This window comes from Cajanus cajan, chromosome 8 (assembly GCF_000230855.2).
Source record: "Cajanus cajan strain Asha chromosome 8, NIPB_CcT2T_4, whole genome shotgun sequence".
Lineage (NCBI taxonomy): Eukaryota > Viridiplantae > Streptophyta > Magnoliopsida > Fabales > Fabaceae > Cajanus > Cajanus cajan.
The window spans coordinates 5,325,919-5,343,613 of record NC_138524.1 but is presented as its reverse complement, the minus strand read 5'-3'; the positions used below and the strand labels follow the sequence as shown (position 1 = coordinate 5,343,613).

Here is a 17,695-nt window from a genome sequence, read left to right as displayed (position 1 = left end):
CTACAATCCTTCACACCGAGAAGTTTCCCTAAAACCACCAAAGAAAGCCCCTCTAATATAAGTTGTACACCACATCTTCCTCTTTTCAAATAAGTCTATAACCCAAGGATGATCATGCAACTCAAATTTGTTCAACATTTCAGACCACTTCTTTCGAAATTCACCAATTTCATACTCACCCAACATGCATTTTCTTAGATCCTTTGTAAATGCTGGCTTCTTAATGTTAGTTGTCGCATTCCTTAATAAGTGCCATGCACACAATCTATGCTGTGAATTAGGAAATACCTTTCTTATCGCATTTTTCATTGCAACATCACCATCAGTGGTAATAGACATTGGAGACTTTCCTTTCATGGCTTCTACAAATTGCCCAAGTACCCATATATATGTTTCTACAGTTTCATTTGAAACAATAGCACTCCCAAATACTATCGTATGATTGTGATGATTAACACCAGAAAATACAACTACAGGACATAAATACTTATTTTTCCCATAGGTTGCATCAAATGCTAACACATCACCAAAAACTTCATACTCCATCTGCATCATGCCATCTGTTAAGTCTCAATTTTACCTCTTTTTGGATGAGACTTATTGAACGAATTCCACTCATCCTCTGAACCATTGCAATATAATTGTTCTCTTTTTGGTTCTTTTTGTGTGCAGATATAACTAACCCAAATTTAGCTAACAATACCTTAATAAACCTCAATTTTTGTGCAGGTATTTAGCTAGGGACTTGAGGATTGAAGATCCATAGGATTGGAAACTAAAGGAGCTAAGGAGCAGAGAAGAGGTTATGCGCCGGGCGCAAGGTGATCCGCGCCGGGCGAGCAAAACAGAGCATCTCACCTCTGGAAGCTACTGCGCCGGGCGCAATATGAATTGCGCCGGGCGTGTCTTGAAGACAGAGGGCAATTGGAAGGCCATGCGCCGGGCACGAAGACTTATGCGCCGGGCGCATGAACCCTAATTTGTCTCCCCAAGCTCGTATTTGAAGGCATTTTCGGGGACTTCTCCCCCATTCACACATTGGACGAGTTTTAGGAGCTGTGGAAGGGATTCCCGGAGCTTGGAGCTGTTCGTGTGTGGGTCTTTCCTTCGGTTTCTTCATTTCTCCCTTCATCTCTATTTTGTTTTGCCCTCAATTTTGAGTGGTTCCACCCATTTTTTGTGGGGTTAGATGTAACCAACGAATTCTAGTGTAATCCTAACGTTTTCAATGATATATATATATATATATGTTGTTCATTCATTGTTGTGTTGTTTCTATTCTTAATGCTTGTCTTGGATTGATTCTCCTTGCATGATATAGGTTCCATGGGTATTGGACAATAACCTTTGAAACTAGCTCTGAAACAAATGCCTAGTGGGAAATGTATCTAGGAATAGAGCTTGGCCCATTAGTAGTCTTAAACCCTAGCCCGTAATGCGGGTGTAGATATTGGATACTCAAGGGATTGATATTCAATATCCACACCTAGGCTCTTGCTCTAAGGGATTAGGTTTGAGTAAACTATTGGGTTGACTAAGCAATGAATTCAACAAGAGATTAAGGATACATTAGTGTTACGTTTGGTGAAATCTGACCCCCACAACCTCACAATACCACAATACCATTCCTTACCTTTTTCACTCACAAAACAATATTTATTTACAGCTTTCATTCCAATAGTCACAACTTTGAATTCACTGCACAAACTATGAAATTGGAATTATTCTTTAGTCACGAATAGTCAATAAATGCTTATATTACCTTCTAATCCCTGTGGATACGATATTTTTACTACTTGAACGGCTGGTATACTTGCCGTGTTTGAGACCGTTGATTGAATCAAACTGATTTACAATTATAACAAAAGTACTTCAACGGAATTCTCAACAAGTTTTTGACCAGAACAAATGTTGCAATCTGTTTTCCTCATCAACAGTTTGACCAACATACATTAAAGGATCACTGCATTTTAAACCATTCAAAAATTCCAGTGCACATTTTGAATCCAAACCTTGCAACCTTCTTTGCCTTCCAATTTGATTGTATATGTCCTTTTTACAAAAAGAAAGTCTCTCATACCCTCCAGGGTGATCTGCAAGTGACCCATAAACTTGAGGAGTACTTATGCCAACTTTTCTCATTTTATTCAACTGCATTATATCTAACTCACTCATATCTCTATGAGAAGCTAACATTCTACAATACTTATCTTCCAAAAAACTATGGTTGTGGTCATCCACAAAATATGTAATGTACCATAGTCCACATCTGCTATCAATATGCACTCTTAGTTTTGCTTCACATCCGCACCTTGTCTCCGGTGTTTGCTTTCGCTTTCGATTCTGTATGTTCAAACCACGGTTATCTCTAAATCCTTCCTTGAAACAAACAAAGGTTTGTTGTAATTTTTCCCCCTTAATATTTCTCAAAATCTTGCTCTTTCTTGCGGCAAATCCATTAACTTTTGCAAACAAGTAATAAAATAAATAAGCCATCTCAACACTTACAAATTGAACATTCCTAAGCTCATGGGGACTTAAATGCAAATCTAAATTAAAAATATCATCCAAAGTAGAAACTATCACCCCGTTTTCACTGTCAAAAACCTCAAATCTTCCTTCATTAACAACATTTTCCACTTCTTCATCACAAATTTCTTGTAAATCAATAACCAAATTCTCATCTTCCTCATTCTCATTTATATTATCTTCTCCTTCACTTATTCCTTCAAAATTAAACACTCCTTCATTTATGCCTTCAAAATTATCTACTCCTTCATTTATGCTTTCACAATTATCTACTGCTACTGCCACCTAAAAAGTTTTAATCCTCAATTAAACCTTTTCAGAACATCAGAAAATTAAAAACAATATCAACTGTCATCATCACACTTATCACACACATGACACAACGCAATATTAAAGGATACAACCCTAAACATGACACAAATGTCACTTACCTCTATACTTGAATTCTCAAACTCCATTCTACTTTCACGTTTAATAACAATAAGTCAATCTATGAACATCAAAACACTTCCGCAGCAGTTAATCTCTCTATTAACTGTACACACGAGAAACAGATGTATCAACAAAAATCCACATACATATAAAATCAAATGCAAAATAAACAAAAAACGTTAACCTCCAAAACGGATTCTTTTGTACGCCACACTTTAGGTTTCAACAATAAAAAAATTGATTCGTCACCTCTTAAACCTAACAAATCTTCGCACCGGTTGCGGAGTACCACCAACAACAACGGACGGGCCGCCGGAGGCCCACTTCGAACAGATCCACAAAAGGACCACGCCGCCAATCGCACCTCGTAATCGGAACTGCCACAACCAAAACACCACACCCTAATAAACCTTAAAACACGGACAAATAAAAATTTACAAGGACTACTTTGCAATATATTACATCTTACTCATTATATTATAATCTGAACCCTTCAATATTCTAATATTATATCTACGGTCATCATAAACCTTACACATGCAGCACGGATGGACCACTTCTCGAACTTCCCTATCAGAGACTTCACCCATTTTAACATCTCAGAAATCCATCGTGTAAACATCATGTCTTCCTTGTAATAAGATGCGTACATTACCGAAATGTGTTTGGATAATTCCCTGCTATAAAATGTGCAATATTAGTACAATAAGTGATCTATTAACTACATTGAGTTACATAACATGCACCTTACCACACTGAATTGGGCTTGTACAACTCTACACAAAATGCTACAAACATTAATTTACCACAAGGAAGCCAAATTCGATGTAGTAAAATACATCTTATGTAATTTTGTGTGGTCAATAAATCATTTCCTGCACCAAATATTGTACACTTTCTGTTGCAGCTCCACATAAACCCAAATATTTGGAAGTTTTCTCACTTTTGCTTTTTTATACTTAATTGGCAAGGCCTTCATATGTCTAACAAATGGAAACATCAAAATATCAAATCACATCACCTTCTAACCAAAATGTCACTAGTTTTTCATTTCATTTCTTAGAACATCGATAACATCCCATTTTCAAGACAAATTCCAATCTCAGTTAGACGATTTTAACAACAACCAATGAAATTAAAATAATAAAAAAAAATGAAATTGACAGAGATTGCAACATGACAAGAACTCTTCACTTTCTCTCCATGCCCGGATTCCATTGATCCCGAGTAACCAACTGTACACTGCTCAAAATATTACAGAATGGCCCTTAATTGCACACATCATGCGAGTTTTCGAGCTGTTTAAGGAGGCACGTACGAACTTAGAACTTTGGCCTGCCCCCCTTCATGAAATATACTTAGTTAAACTTAAAAGATTTGCTAGATAAGTCTACAGTTTTGTTAGATGTGTCTTTAAACATCTTGAAGCTTAATGCATTTAGCAATGCTCTTGAATACTGGCGAGAAGCCATTTTCCAATCTCCTCCTGTCTTCATCATTGCCTTAAACTCCTCAAAACTGATTCGACCGTCCTTTTACCAAAACAAAACCAAACAGTTTTGTTAGATTTAAACACTCAAGAAAATGTAACATTTAGAAACCAAGGTTTAAGCAACTAAAGATTATTAGGATATACTTCTCAAGAAATACTTCTAAAAGAGAAAAATAGGATAGAAAAATAAAATAATTTTTCAGTAAATTAAAATTAGTCTATACATAAAGCAATTTATAAAACTTTATTTTATTAGTTTCTTCATAATTTTATTTAACTTATACTTAAGTTAAATTTATTTAAACTTTTATTCCTATTTTTTTTTTCGAAAGTGTTTCTGCATAAGTTTATCTAAATGTCTTCGAGTAAGAAGAGTTTTACTTCTTACCTTGTCCAAGTCAACGTCATTTAGAATGTCTTTGATCACTTGGTCGTTACTGGCTTCCGAGTCATCATCTGATAAGGCATCTTTCAACTCCTCAAACTCAACATATCCACTCTGGTTCTTGTCAAAGTAACGGAATGCTTCAGAGAGATGCTCATCGCTTTCGATCTTTCTCAGATGAACATTCATTGTGATGAACTCTTCATAATTGAGGGTGCCGTTTCCATCAATATCCGCCTGTTGTCACAACAATATAGAAAAGGTTCAAAAAATTTGTTAAGGTTATTATGAAATTTGAAATGGTTCTTATGTTTCTCTTTTTACTTATACGATTAGGGTGCATATGTCATAATGTTCAAATTTTGGTTCTGTTATTATATGTTCTACTGATAAAATATATATATATATATCCCACATTTGCATGCATGCATGAATGCCCTTTTAATTTAGCATGTAAGGAACTTACAGCATCCATTAACATTTGGACATCAGTATCAGGAAGGGCGTGTCCAATCATTGAAAGGCCATCTTTGAGCTCGTCAAATGACAAGTTTCCATTTTTGTCCTTATCCATCATATCGAACATTTTCTTAATCACATCAATTTGCTCATCTGGTAGGTTATCAGCTACCACCTGAAGAGAGAACCCATTCAGAAACAACGTAGGTAGCAAATATTCCTTACCTATAATTTGAAAAAAAAAGGTATTCTGAAACTTACTCTAAGAACCTTCTTTTTGAATCTGTTCATCAAGGAGAATTGCTTGATCCTCATCCTCACTTGGTCTCCAAGAGAAATAGTTCGACCATGCTCCCTATGTTGTATCCAGGAATGATCTTTGAACAAAAGAGATAATTATCAGTACAGATTTTCCTTGTAATCATATTACTATCTTAAATTGCCTAGCCAAATTTCTCCGACATATATGTACGTAACAACTAACAATATATATATATATATATATATATATATATATATATATATAAATTCTTAAGCAGCAGATACATTTAACTTCAACAAATACAGAAGAAGACTGTTAGCAATGAGAAATTATTAGATGGTGTGAGACTATCTAATATTTTCACAATAACAACACATTTTTTAAATTTGACCACTTTCTTTTCTACATGAGTCTTATTTAACCAATAAAAAAGTGTACCACATACCAAGAACTTCTTGAACTTTTATCCGGGTGAATGGATTTGGATCAAGCATGCGCTTAACAAGATGTTTTGCTTCATCTGAAACTTTAGGCCAAGGATCTCTTGTGAAGTCTACTTTACCCCTGATGATCGCCTGAGCAATCCCTTCCTCAGATTCTGTACTAGTTATAATCCCATTATCAGAAGGAACTCCATGAAATAAACTTTCTGAAAAGAAACTTTTTACTTCGTTTTTCTTGCTTTGTTCACATGCATGAATCAAAATGGGGCTTACCTGCCCAAAAGGGTGGAACTCCACAAAGTAAAATGTAAAGAATTACGCCTGTGCTCCAGACATCAATTTCTGGTCCGTAGTTACGTCTCAAAACCTCGGGAGCCATGTAATAGGGACTTCCAACAATTTCACTGAATCTTTCTCCTGTCACCACATTGTAAAGTTGCTAATTTGATTTATCTAACAAAACAGTGAAAAATGACATGCAACAATTACAATACTATTAGTACAAAAGTAAAACCATAAATTAAACTTTACCCTCCACATAGAAGGTGGAAAGGCCAAAATCAATTGACTTCAATGATGCAGACTCGCTTCCATCTGTAAATAAGAAGTTTTCAGGTTTTAAGTCCCTGTGTATTACTCCGTACTCATGACACACCTGAAAAATGTATAAAAAATTATTATATATACATATGAGGGAAAAATACAAAAAAGAAAAGATCATAAGTTGTAGTTTAGCTTCAAAGAGGATGGAAAAAAAATCAAAATCAAAGCAATCATCCCAAGAAAGAAAGAAACTAAAACAGCACAAAATCTGCGGCAGCACACCTTCAGAAATTATGGACTTTGCATAGCTAGTCATATTCAACTATTCTTAACTCTGTGCAATGCATATCCTTTCCTTTAATTTCATTATTTAAAGAGTAACGTATTTAGGAACAAAGTTTGTACACAAAAGATAGAGATAGAAAGAAAAGAGACAACAGTAATTAATGTGTAGAGAAAAAAAACTCTTAAATTTTCCAAGGCTACCATAAAACTTATCTTTTAACTTTCCTAACAAAAGAAAACCCTGTTCTATGAATGCAAGGTCATTTCCATTTTCATTTCCAACTCAAACAAGCATCCAAATAACCCACATTCTGCACTTTGTCCCATTTTAACACTTCCAACAAAAGCAACCTGTCTCAAAACACGCAACCAAAAACTAAGAGAAGAAACACAACCTTGCATGCACGGTCATTTTCATTTCCCATACAAACCAAACAAACATTCAAAAACAAAACAAAGAGGTAGCAAAAGAAAACAAACCTCGCTATGATAAACTATGATTCCATCTTAAAATGAGTTTCGAAACTAATTCAACCTTGTAAAATGAAGATTGCCACCACTTATATGCTGTATTTTAGCCATATCAGAAGTCGATATAAGATCTCCATTATCATTTTAACACATCCAACAACACAAACCAAAACTATGAGAAGAAAACACAGCCATGCAATCATGCATGCATGCACGTTGATTTTGATTTCCATTTCCAATAATACAAACAAAAGAAACAGCCATACATAAGATACATACCTTGCAAACATCAAGTATGGTCTTGGTAACATTAGCAGCAGCACGTTCGGTGTAATGACCCTTAGCCACAATCCTATCAAAGAGTTCTCCACCTTCACAAAGCTCCATAACAAGGTAAACGGCATCTTTGTCCTCATAAGCCTCCTTGAATGCAACAATGTTGGGATGCTGAGGCAAGTGCTTCATGATCTGCACCTCCCTCCTCACGTCTTGCACATCAATCTCCGTCCTCAGCTTCGTCTTCGCTATCTTCTTGCACGCAAACGCCTCCCCACTCTCCACGTTCACCACACGGTGCGTCACACCGAATTCTCCCCTCCCCAACTCCTTCCCAAACGAGTACTTATCGAATATGTTCCCCGGACTCGGGTCCGCCACCACGTTTACCGGCGGACGCACCGTCACGCTCGACCTACGCGCCGCCACCACGCTCGACCGCCGTGCCGCCTCATACCCTTTCGGCGTGGCGGTCTTGTAGGGCTGCTTTGCCGCCCTCTTCCTCTTCCCTCCTTGTGATGACACGCAGCTTCCCATGGATGATAGGTTTGAATGATAATACAAATAACAATAACAATAACTCAAAACAAAAGCAAGGTTGTTTTGGAAGATTGTTTTGTTTGGTTTGGTTTGATTTTGGATTATATATTATAATAACAAACTGATGAAAATAACGATAAGAATGAGAATGTATTATAATGTATAATCCAAAGGGGTTGTTGTGTTGTGGAATTGAGTTATGTTGGTGTTACCCAATCTCCATGGGAAGACAAAGAGGAAGCTTTGGAGATTGGGGAACGAAGACTAAAATGCGAAGAGAGGGTATGAGAGAAAGGAGAATGGGAAATGAGAGAGCTATATTTGGTTTGGGGGATCATACGGTGATGATTTTTGAGCATAGTTGGTCCCGCCATTTTCTTAGGGCTGTTATTTTCTTTTTTAACGTTTTTGGTCAATAACCTTTTTAATTAAAGACATGCATGCAATCAAAGGTTGTTTTGTGCACGTGGTTTGCATGGAGGGTTCTCGTTGTCATACGTTGTATTCGATGCCCTAAATTAATATGGTTTAAGTTGTTTGTTTGGATATTCCTTTGCCAAAAATAAAGTGTGGTATATACAAGGAAGTTAATTACTGCAGTGACCCTTTGAGGACTCCAAGTGTACAAATGGATACCCTAAATTTTACCTACACATACCCAAATAAAATTTGTTAAAAATTATGTAGATTTTATTTCTAATTTAAAAAGCTTTCCTAGCTCATAGTTTTGTTGTAAAAAAATGTAACAAAAGAGTGTGTTGCTGGTGATCTTCAAAGGATATTGATGGAATGGAAAATGATTTGATTAGATTCTTAAAGAAATAATTTATTGGCAAACGATGAATGGACCATCGAATTCGCCAATGGAGCTTAATATTTAGACGTGAAATAGTAAAACAAAGCTTTGTTTTGGGTTGAAGTTGCAACTTGTAATAGTACTACAATACAAGTAAACGACACTGTTTTGTCTTTTATTTTCTGCTATTTAAGCAATGCTTTCTATTCTTTCTAGGCATTTTCTATCAACCAAAGCTTTATTTTTTAATTTATGTGCCGCTCAAAGTCTCTTGTTAGCTTTGATCAGCTTCAGATCCAAGTTATGTTTTTTTCATAGTAGAAGCAAGGTAACGGGTTTTCAATGCAGTTCTTCATATTTTTTTATTTATTATTTTTTATCTTTCATATATTTTTACTATGCATGCATCCGTTGTAGGTTGCATTAGGTTAATTAATTAGGCTTCTATAATGTTTTGTTATGAAATTAAAAATTACATGCTAGAATCATTGCTCCACTAAAAAATTGTTAGAAGCTCTTATAGATATAAATTTAAAAGAATTTTTCTATCGAAAATAAATAATTTTTTAGTAAAAAAAAATTCTCAAATACAATTCTAGCTTTTATACAAATAGACTCTGTGTGACCCATGATCTTCCATAACACTTCGTTAGTTTGAGTAGATTGTCTATAATTTTCTCCTTCCTTTTGTTCTTCACCCAGTTAAATGGTATGTTTTCTCAGCTATATATATTTGTTTGTGCCCTTTTCCTGTAAAGATGAGAGCTTTGGTCTCTTTTCTTCTTGTACGCTTCCGTTTTAGTATAAGTGACTTTTTAACACAAAACAGTTTCATTAAGTGATGTTTAAATTTTTAGTGAAACTTTTATTACTCCAAATAAATAATCAATACAATGATTTGTGCACTATGATGATCAATTTTTCACTAACCAATAAAGATAATTTAACGAGATTGTTCCACTTCTTAAATTATTTACTTATTGTTTTTCTTGTGAAAAGATCTTAAATGTCATTTATTTTGAAATGGAAGAATATATATATATATATATATTTATCGAATTTTGGTCTCGTGCATCTACCCAAACCATTTCCCCAACCACTACACTATTTAAGAAATGGAAGGACTATTATGGTGGTTGTTTGTTGGCTTTATTTGGTAAGTGTTAGCTTCCTTTCTTGTGGCTTCTTAGTTCTTAAACTAAATGTAATTTTAAGACTATTTAAGGTAATAAAGTTACACTTTCTTTTGGATTAATGATAGTTACAGATCCTATAAATGATATTAGAATTTAGAAGAAGTTCATGAGTTTAAATTCTTAGACACAACGACAGGGGAAATGGATGGCATTATTTAATCAGAGAACTCTTAAAGTTCAATAAACTTTTCATCTCATTCCATATTGCAATGGATGTTATAGTCTATAAATGTGATGCTGACTTGAAAACTATCTAAATATGCATATGCATATGCATAATTGCATATTTACCAACCATTCCAAAAAAAAAAATTACTACCAAATTTAAACTTTTTAATCTATTTCCTCTGATTTATTTTGTTAACTTTTTTTTTTTTGGTGTACAATTGTCCTGTTTTGAAGAGAAATTTATCAATTCCTCTTTCTGTCTTTCTTTTGTTATTTGTTCTTGCTCCTTATTATCCCTCTGATTAATCGAATTTAACAGCGTGTCACTGATATTAACAAAAAAAGAGCTACTACAATGAGTTTGTTTGGAATTGTGAATGATGCAACCGTTACAAATTCTCGGTGTGGCTGTTCTGAGACCTCAGGATCAAGGTCTAAATGTGGATGTTCATCTAACAACAGTTCCACTCATCTTTGCATCAAGTGTGACTTCAACTGTGATTCTTCACTCACTCTTGAAAGTGAAGACTCTGAGTGGATCTCAGATTCAAAGCCTAATGGATGTTTACCTGAGAACCCTTCAACTCCTCTTAGCACCAATGGAATACATTGTGACATATCAGAAGATAATATTTCACTGGAGCATCTATTAGAAATTGAAAACATGGAAGAGTTCAATGCTGATGGACCAATTTTTTGGCCATTTGAAGGTAAATTCAACTGGAATTGTGAGGAATCCTGGAACCCTTTTTGTATCTCACCTAGGAGAAGGGTTGTGTTTGGTTCTAGATCAATAACATCAAGGAAAAAGAAATGTAAACATAAAGACCATGGAAGTTTATGCAGTGTAACTTCTGAACCTTCAAGGATAACTATGTCATCTAAAGGTTCAGCAGAGATAGGAACTTCAGAATTCAATGATGAGAAAGTAGTATTGAAAGGCAGAGAAGTTGGCAACAAATTGTTATTTGTTGATAAGACTGTTCTTAATGCGGATCATGAGTCAAACTATGACCTTCCATTGGCTAGAGAAGATTTTTCTTTGGATCAAGAGCATGAGATTCCAATTGAGACATTGGTGGGACTGAAGGAATTTGATGGACATGAAGGGCTTGATTCAGAATTTAATGGTCATGTTTTCATGCTGGAGGAATCTCTCTTGATATAACTCATGCACGTGATTGTAATTTCTCCAAACAGGTTGAAAAGCAAGATTGACACTGAATGATAAACATCCTAACAATAGGATTGACATGTCTTCTTTACAAGAGCATGCCATTTTTATGGTGAAGTCTAAGGTATATTTCCTCAAAATCCAATTAAAGAAGCATATACCTTGTCTACGTTAGTGCATCGTCACTAGAGAAAAAAAAAATGGTGACGTTTTCTATTCCAGCAGAAAAGTTAAGATGGTTTAGGTTGGTATACTTTTGGGAAGTGCTGCTGCACTTGCACTGTGCACTCTTCCATATTCAGTTAGCCAATTAATTGGCAATGGAAATGGATTTGCATTAACGCTGACACAAACAAAATTTAATGCAAGATTGATTATTATATTTATTTATATTATCTAATTTCATTTAATAAAAATGTTTAAAATGGTAATAAAATTAATTTTTTTTAACAATAATACATTATTTAAAATAAACTATAATATAAAAAGTAATATATTTCAAATTATGACTAAATTTTCTAATATATTTTTTAAGTTATTCTATACTTATTAATTTTTTGATGCATCAAAAATAAAAAACGAGGGAAACATTATCTACGACTAGGGGTGGGTATATGGACTTGAGTCCGCGGACCGGTCCGGAAGTCCGCGGACTTCACGGATAACGGGCCCATGTTTTTTAATCCATATAATCATACGGATTTTTTAGGTCCGGCCCGTTAAGTCCGCAGATTTTGCGGATTTAATCCGCGAGCCCGCGGATTACCCGTTTAAATGTGGACTTACAAATATTTTATGTTTGTTTTTAAGATATTAATTAAGACTTTGATGTTTTAAGGTATTTAGACTTTGATGTACTTGGACATACAAATGTTTTATATTTGTTTGGTTGTGTATTAAGACTTTTAAAGTTTTAAGGTAGTAAGGCTTTAATATTTGGTTAATAGTTGGTATGCTTGGACTTTAAATTTTAAAGGCATTGAGACTTAAATATTTCTATTAGAAATTTAGAATGTGTAAATTTTGTTATTTAAGACTTTGATTTATTATTTACAATGTTTGATGTTATTATTAGAAGTATATTTATATCATTTTATATGTTTTTTTTCCTCATGTTTTCATAGGTTAAATAAAGGAAAAGAAATTCAAAATCTGAGTCAATATTCATTTAAACAATTTAGATTTAATTGGGCCCGCGGACTTATCCGTTTATCCGCGGGCTTCACGGGCCGGATACGGACTTGAAGATTTAAGTCCATTTATTTAGCGGACCGGATTTATCCGGCCCGTTAAAAATGCGGACTTCGCGGACCGGGCCTTAAACGGGCCGGACCGGTCCGCATACCCACCCCTATCTACGACGAGAATATTGCATGCCTATTGCATCAGCATGCATATGAATGATGAGCTTTATTGGAGAATCAACTGTCGGTCTTCATGGCTTGGCTCCACCTGCTACAGAATTTTATACTTATTAATTAATTTAATAACTAATGTTATCAAATAGATTAATTAAATCAATTACTTATTAACTACTTAAATACTTTATCTGCTAATTTTATTATAAAAAAAACTCGTGAATTTTTTCGTTGAGAAAAGAAGAACAAGAGGAACATTGGAAGGTGGACAGTGCCCAGCCAAGTAGGTCATTTCACAAAATTGCTCTACCGCAAATTGTTAAATGTTATTTTCTCAAAACAAAATCCTACTACGTGAAAGTTATTTTTGGGATAGATGACTTGTACTTTGATCAAAATTGGGTAGGTGTCCGTTAATCGTAGCTTGAATACTACAATACAATTGCTTGCCCTTAAAACCAACTAAACAATTGATTTTCTTCGATATCAAGATTTGCGTGCATTGTTCGATTAATTTTGTCAACCAATCCCCCTTGAACTATTTATGTGCTTCTTGCATGTGTACCATTTTCAACTTAAAAATATATTTCATATAATTTATTATCCATAAACACGATTCATACAATGCCTTAAAATAATTTGTGCACGTAAAAAGACTTTATTTTTTAACATATTTCATATATGGCTGTACTAGAACTGAATTTGAAGTGCATAATTTACTTGGGGGTGCGTTGTGTAACTTGAAGATTAGCATTCATCTCAAGGAGATAACGCATATATACACTTACTGTATTACACCCAATTAACATTCCACATAAAATGAAATTTCATCTTGGGGGCATAAAATCCCAATCTAAGCAATAATCTCCTAATCTACTAGATTTTCTTTTTCATAATGCTAAACCACCAAGATTTCAGAAAACCCGCATCTGCAACCAAAACTTCAGTAAACCTGATCGCAGTGATGATAAATGAAACTGACAAATGGAGGCCCCGCATAGATGAGAGCATAACGTCAAGGAAACAGCCTTCATGCAATAATGACTACTGGTATCTTACGTATTCCGACCAGAATGGGGAGGACTAAGTAACAATAGATGATTTTTTTTTTACAAAGATTATCGCTTATTATGAATGACCCGGCCTGATTGGGTTTTCTGTCAATCTTCTCCAAACCATCCTCCCACAATGAATCGAGGTCAAGATTGCAACGATATAAAGAAGAGGGATGCCAACAGCGCAACCCCCCGGTGCCAAATTCACCAAAGTCTGAATAAGGAAACAGCGAGTCAAAGAAACCAGAACAGTTTTAAGCATTAATTGAAGGCGAGTAAACATCATAAGAAATCATGATAACATTCCCAATTTATGTCAAAGTATATCCATGGGGCCTTTTCTATTATAGTTTCAATGTTTTCTGCAACTAATCAAATTCAAGCAGACAGGTACCACTAGATGTCAACATTGTCAGCTATTCGAGCTTCATTCACTATAGGTTGTTTGGACTGATATACTTTTCCTAATCCTACCATGATTGAGTTAATCATCTTGCCAATTTCACAAATCTACAAAACAAAAGTTATACTGACTAAAAAGTAAAATCTAGATTGATATCTGTGAGCTGCCTTTCTTGTGGCTTTATCAGCAGATCAATATATGATAGTTTATCAATGGCTATTCTCAAGGTATATGAGAACTGCTTTATGCCCCCAACAGACCAACACCATCTGATAACATAAAGCACATGGCCATACAAGGTTGAAACAAGGTCAGGAAACCTGTGGAAACCAACAAATTAAACTGAAAGCAACATGACAGCAGTTTTGTTGCAGTTTCGTTACAATTAGACTAATTTCACATCAAAGTTCTGAGTGTTTCTAATCTTAGTTATATGATTTTCAAATTGAAGGGATGAATTAGATTATAAACATCAGATAATCCAAATAACAAGCTACAAAGGGTTTCAAATTTAAACTATGCCATAAAACATACTGAAGACCATTTAATAAATTTTCTGGATTCCAGAGTACACTAATTGATCAGACACCGGCCTTACATTGTAAATATGCTCGTGTTGTAAATATTATCTAGACAACAGCTTATATGTTGATGTTGGTAAATGATAATGGAACAAAATAAGAAAATGCTAGTTACAGATGTAAATGATAGGGCAAAAATATAATGCAAAGCATGAAATTTTACCAACATTCCGGCAACAATGTGAACAATGGGAACAAAATACCGATCCACTTTGTTCCCTTCTGTGTACCCATTAAATGCGATGACCATTGAGAAAGTGTGGATTGTGACAAATGCAAGAGCAATAATGGCTGCAATGTATAAAAAATAAAATAAAAAAGATGAACCAATTGGAGGAAATGAAATATTAAAAATACCATATCTATATATAATTAAAAAATCCCAGTTACTGTTGTCTATGTATAAGAACTAGGGCTTAATAAGAAAGTCCTATTCAATATTTTATTGACCCAACTCTATACATATTACATTCACATTAATGAAATAAATGTGCAATAAATCCTTAGGTATCAAAATTTTAAAACATTTGAAGCTGTAGAATCCCACATTATTCATATACATGTATACAACAACCAACAGTGGGGAAACTCACCAGAAAGAAGGAAAAATGGAACCCGAGAACACCTGTCAACAAAATATGTTGCTGGACCAAATGCAGGAGTTAATAGGCTGATGCAGAAGAACACAGCATGGGCAACACCATGACCCAATCCACCAGCTGTGGAAAATATCCAAAATGTATGTTACTAAAAAACACACTATTCATGATATAGATCTTATTCAAATAGGCCATACCTTTTTCTCAATAACATCTTAACAAGTGGTTCATTTTATCATACAATTAAATTATTAAAAAAAAGGATCTACTTAAAAGCCAAAATAAGGGGAAAACAGAGTAAGCAGTACCAGCAGGGTTGTTCCAGCAGCTGATAAGTGCGAACAGTTAATAGACTTATTAAAAGTTGGTCAAACAAATGCAATCATAAGGATTGGAAAATAGGCCTAAAGCCTCCATTTTCTTACCCAGAGCAATCAGCATCTTATCTGTCAGGAGAAGATGTGGTTTTGATACTCTGTCAGCAAAAGCATCTAACATATCTTCCAACCTCCTACACAAGATCAACAGGGGAAAAAAATAATCCAGAAAAAAAACATCAATATATCATATCAGCACAAAGTACAAACAGTTTCTACAAAGCGGTCAGACATTTCCTTCATCATATTGTAAAAGAGTTTGTAAAAGCATAAAATCAGCAAGGTTAAATTATAAATTTTGTTCTTGTTATAGCACTCTTTATTTTTTTGTCCATATATAAAAGAACTCAATTCTGGTTCCTGTATGAAATATTACAAATTAGTCCCCGTCATTTATTAAAGTTATAACACTGTTAGAATTTTATTCATTAGGGACCAAAAAAAAAAAGATATCAAGTGTAAAGACCAAAATATAGAATTTTTAATGTAGGGAAGGACCACAATGGTGTAAAATTCCTGGGTCTAAAATGAAGAACAGGCTCCCAAGACACGAGGGTTGATCTGGTTTTCTCAGATCAATTCCCGTTAGTATTAAAATAATGTTTGGTCAATAGAAATCACGTCCCGCAAGCACAGATTAGTTTTTGATTGTGCTTTGGAACACTCCTGTCCATGGACCAAAAAGAAAATGAACAGTACCAAACTTAATACCATCATAACTTTGGCAAACAGAAGGATTCAATTTGCAATTTCTTTTTCCCATGAAGAGACTAAAACTACAGTTTTTCATATAGGGATTAAAATGAAAAATGAAGCTAGGTGTAAGGACCAAATTTTAATTGAACCTAACAAGAATAACAAAACACTTGAAAGCAACAATTTAGAGCATAGCAGACAGCAACATAAGCTTACTTATATATTTTCCAGAAGAAAAGCCTGAGCCCTTCTTGGAAAGCAACAGATGATAATATAAGTATTCCAAAAGGCCACCATGCTGTTGTATTCAGGGGCAAGAAACCCCTCCATATTCCAGACAGCACAATCAAACTTATAAGCCACAACAGTGTACTGCATCCACAAAATTGAATCAAACAATCAAAGCGTCATTTGAAGCAACTACAGTGATCACAAAACCCTAAGTTGCAGTGCAGAGTAACTAACAAATTAACAATGCAAATCAAAGAAATAGCAACGTAGCGTGTATGAGCGAGGTGCGAATTACGATTATGCATGGATCGAAAGGAAAGAGAGCGTACCTGGAGAGAACAGTGAGAATCAAGAAAGGCTTTTTGGAAATGACGGAAACGAAGAGGGAGAGAGAGGGACCTAGCGCTACCAGAGCGTAGCCGATTCCTGCTGCTACCGTCATCGCACACTCTCTCTTTCTAAGGAACAGAATCTGAGAAGTAACCAACACTTCCCAAACTCGTTCTATGCTCAACTCCTTCACTGCAAATGGAAACAAAACACGAGATGAACACCGAGTCACCAGTATCCCGATCCGAATCCTTATTCGGGTCGGGTTACAAAGGCCCACTGAACTGTATTGGGCCCAACGAATTGAATGCTACCACTGGACTGTATCTAAAGAACAGAAAGGCCCAGAACGGCGTCCTGCTTCATTTATTTTATACGCTAGCTCTGAATTTATTTACTGTTTGAGTAAATATTTGTAGAATTAATTTTAAATAAAGTGATTTATATTTAGATTTATATATTTTTATTCTAAAAATAAGCTAGTAGTAAAAAATTGTATAAAGTTTTCAATCCAACACATTATTCTAACTCGATTAATTTTGAACCTAAAAAGTCAATTTCTTAATGTAAAATTAATATGAATATTCCCTTTAAATCACGTTAACCAGTATCTT

At 34.7% G+C, this 17,695-nt stretch overlaps 3 protein-coding genes and 1 pseudogene across 5 annotated transcripts; 1 reads left to right on the top strand and 3 right to left on the bottom strand.

The window, feature by feature from the left end:
- Positions 1-555, bottom strand: LOC145950772 (protein FAR1-RELATED SEQUENCE 5 pseudogene; annotated as a pseudogene).
- A 3,428-nt stretch (positions 556-3,983) lies between these two features.
- CPK24 (calcium-dependent protein kinase 24) lies at positions 3,984-8,429 on the bottom strand. The gene is made up of 8 exons (XM_020380463.3): positions 7,581-8,429; positions 6,534-6,657; positions 6,276-6,419; positions 6,005-6,157; positions 5,559-5,674; positions 5,305-5,472; positions 4,842-5,075; positions 3,984-4,493 (listed from the first exon to the last, which is right to left on the bottom strand). Exons 1-8 carry the CDS (start codon positions 8,112-8,114, stop codon positions 4,320-4,322), a joined length of 1,647 nt encoding a protein of 548 aa, XP_020236052.1. The 5' UTR covers positions 8,115-8,429; the 3' UTR covers positions 3,984-4,319.
- A 559-nt stretch (positions 8,430-8,988) lies between these two features.
- On the top strand, positions 8,989-12,046 carry LOC109815660 (uncharacterized). The gene is made up of 2 exons (XM_020380440.3): positions 8,989-9,241; positions 10,597-12,046. The coding sequence occupies exons 1-2, from the start codon at positions 9,110-9,112 to the stop codon at positions 11,443-11,445; spliced, it is 981 nt and encodes a 326-aa protein (XP_020236029.2). The 5' UTR covers positions 8,989-9,109; the 3' UTR covers positions 11,446-12,046.
- Positions 12,047-13,540: 1,494 nt separating this feature from the next.
- LOC109815683 (gamma-secretase subunit APH1-like protein) lies at positions 13,541-17,287 on the bottom strand. Of its 3 annotated transcripts, none has more exons than XM_020380467.3 (6): positions 17,081-17,285; positions 16,737-16,892; positions 15,873-15,958; positions 15,442-15,567; positions 15,012-15,139; positions 13,541-14,078 (listed from the first exon to the last, which is right to left on the bottom strand). In XM_020380467.3, the coding sequence occupies exons 1-6, from the start codon at positions 17,191-17,193 to the stop codon at positions 13,938-13,940; spliced, it is 750 nt and encodes a 249-aa protein (XP_020236056.1). In that variant the 5' UTR covers positions 17,194-17,285; the 3' UTR covers positions 13,541-13,937. The 3 variants fall into 3 exon arrangements, with proteins under 3 accessions (XP_020236056.1, XP_082918769.1, XP_082918768.1); XM_083062643.1 differs by lacking the exon at positions 13,541-14,078 and adding an exon at positions 14,175-14,587 and having other exon boundaries at positions 17,081-17,287; XM_083062642.1 differs by lacking the exon at positions 13,541-14,078 and adding an exon at positions 14,175-14,536 and having other exon boundaries at positions 17,081-17,287.
- Between the last annotated feature and the right edge of the window lie 408 nt (positions 17,288-17,695).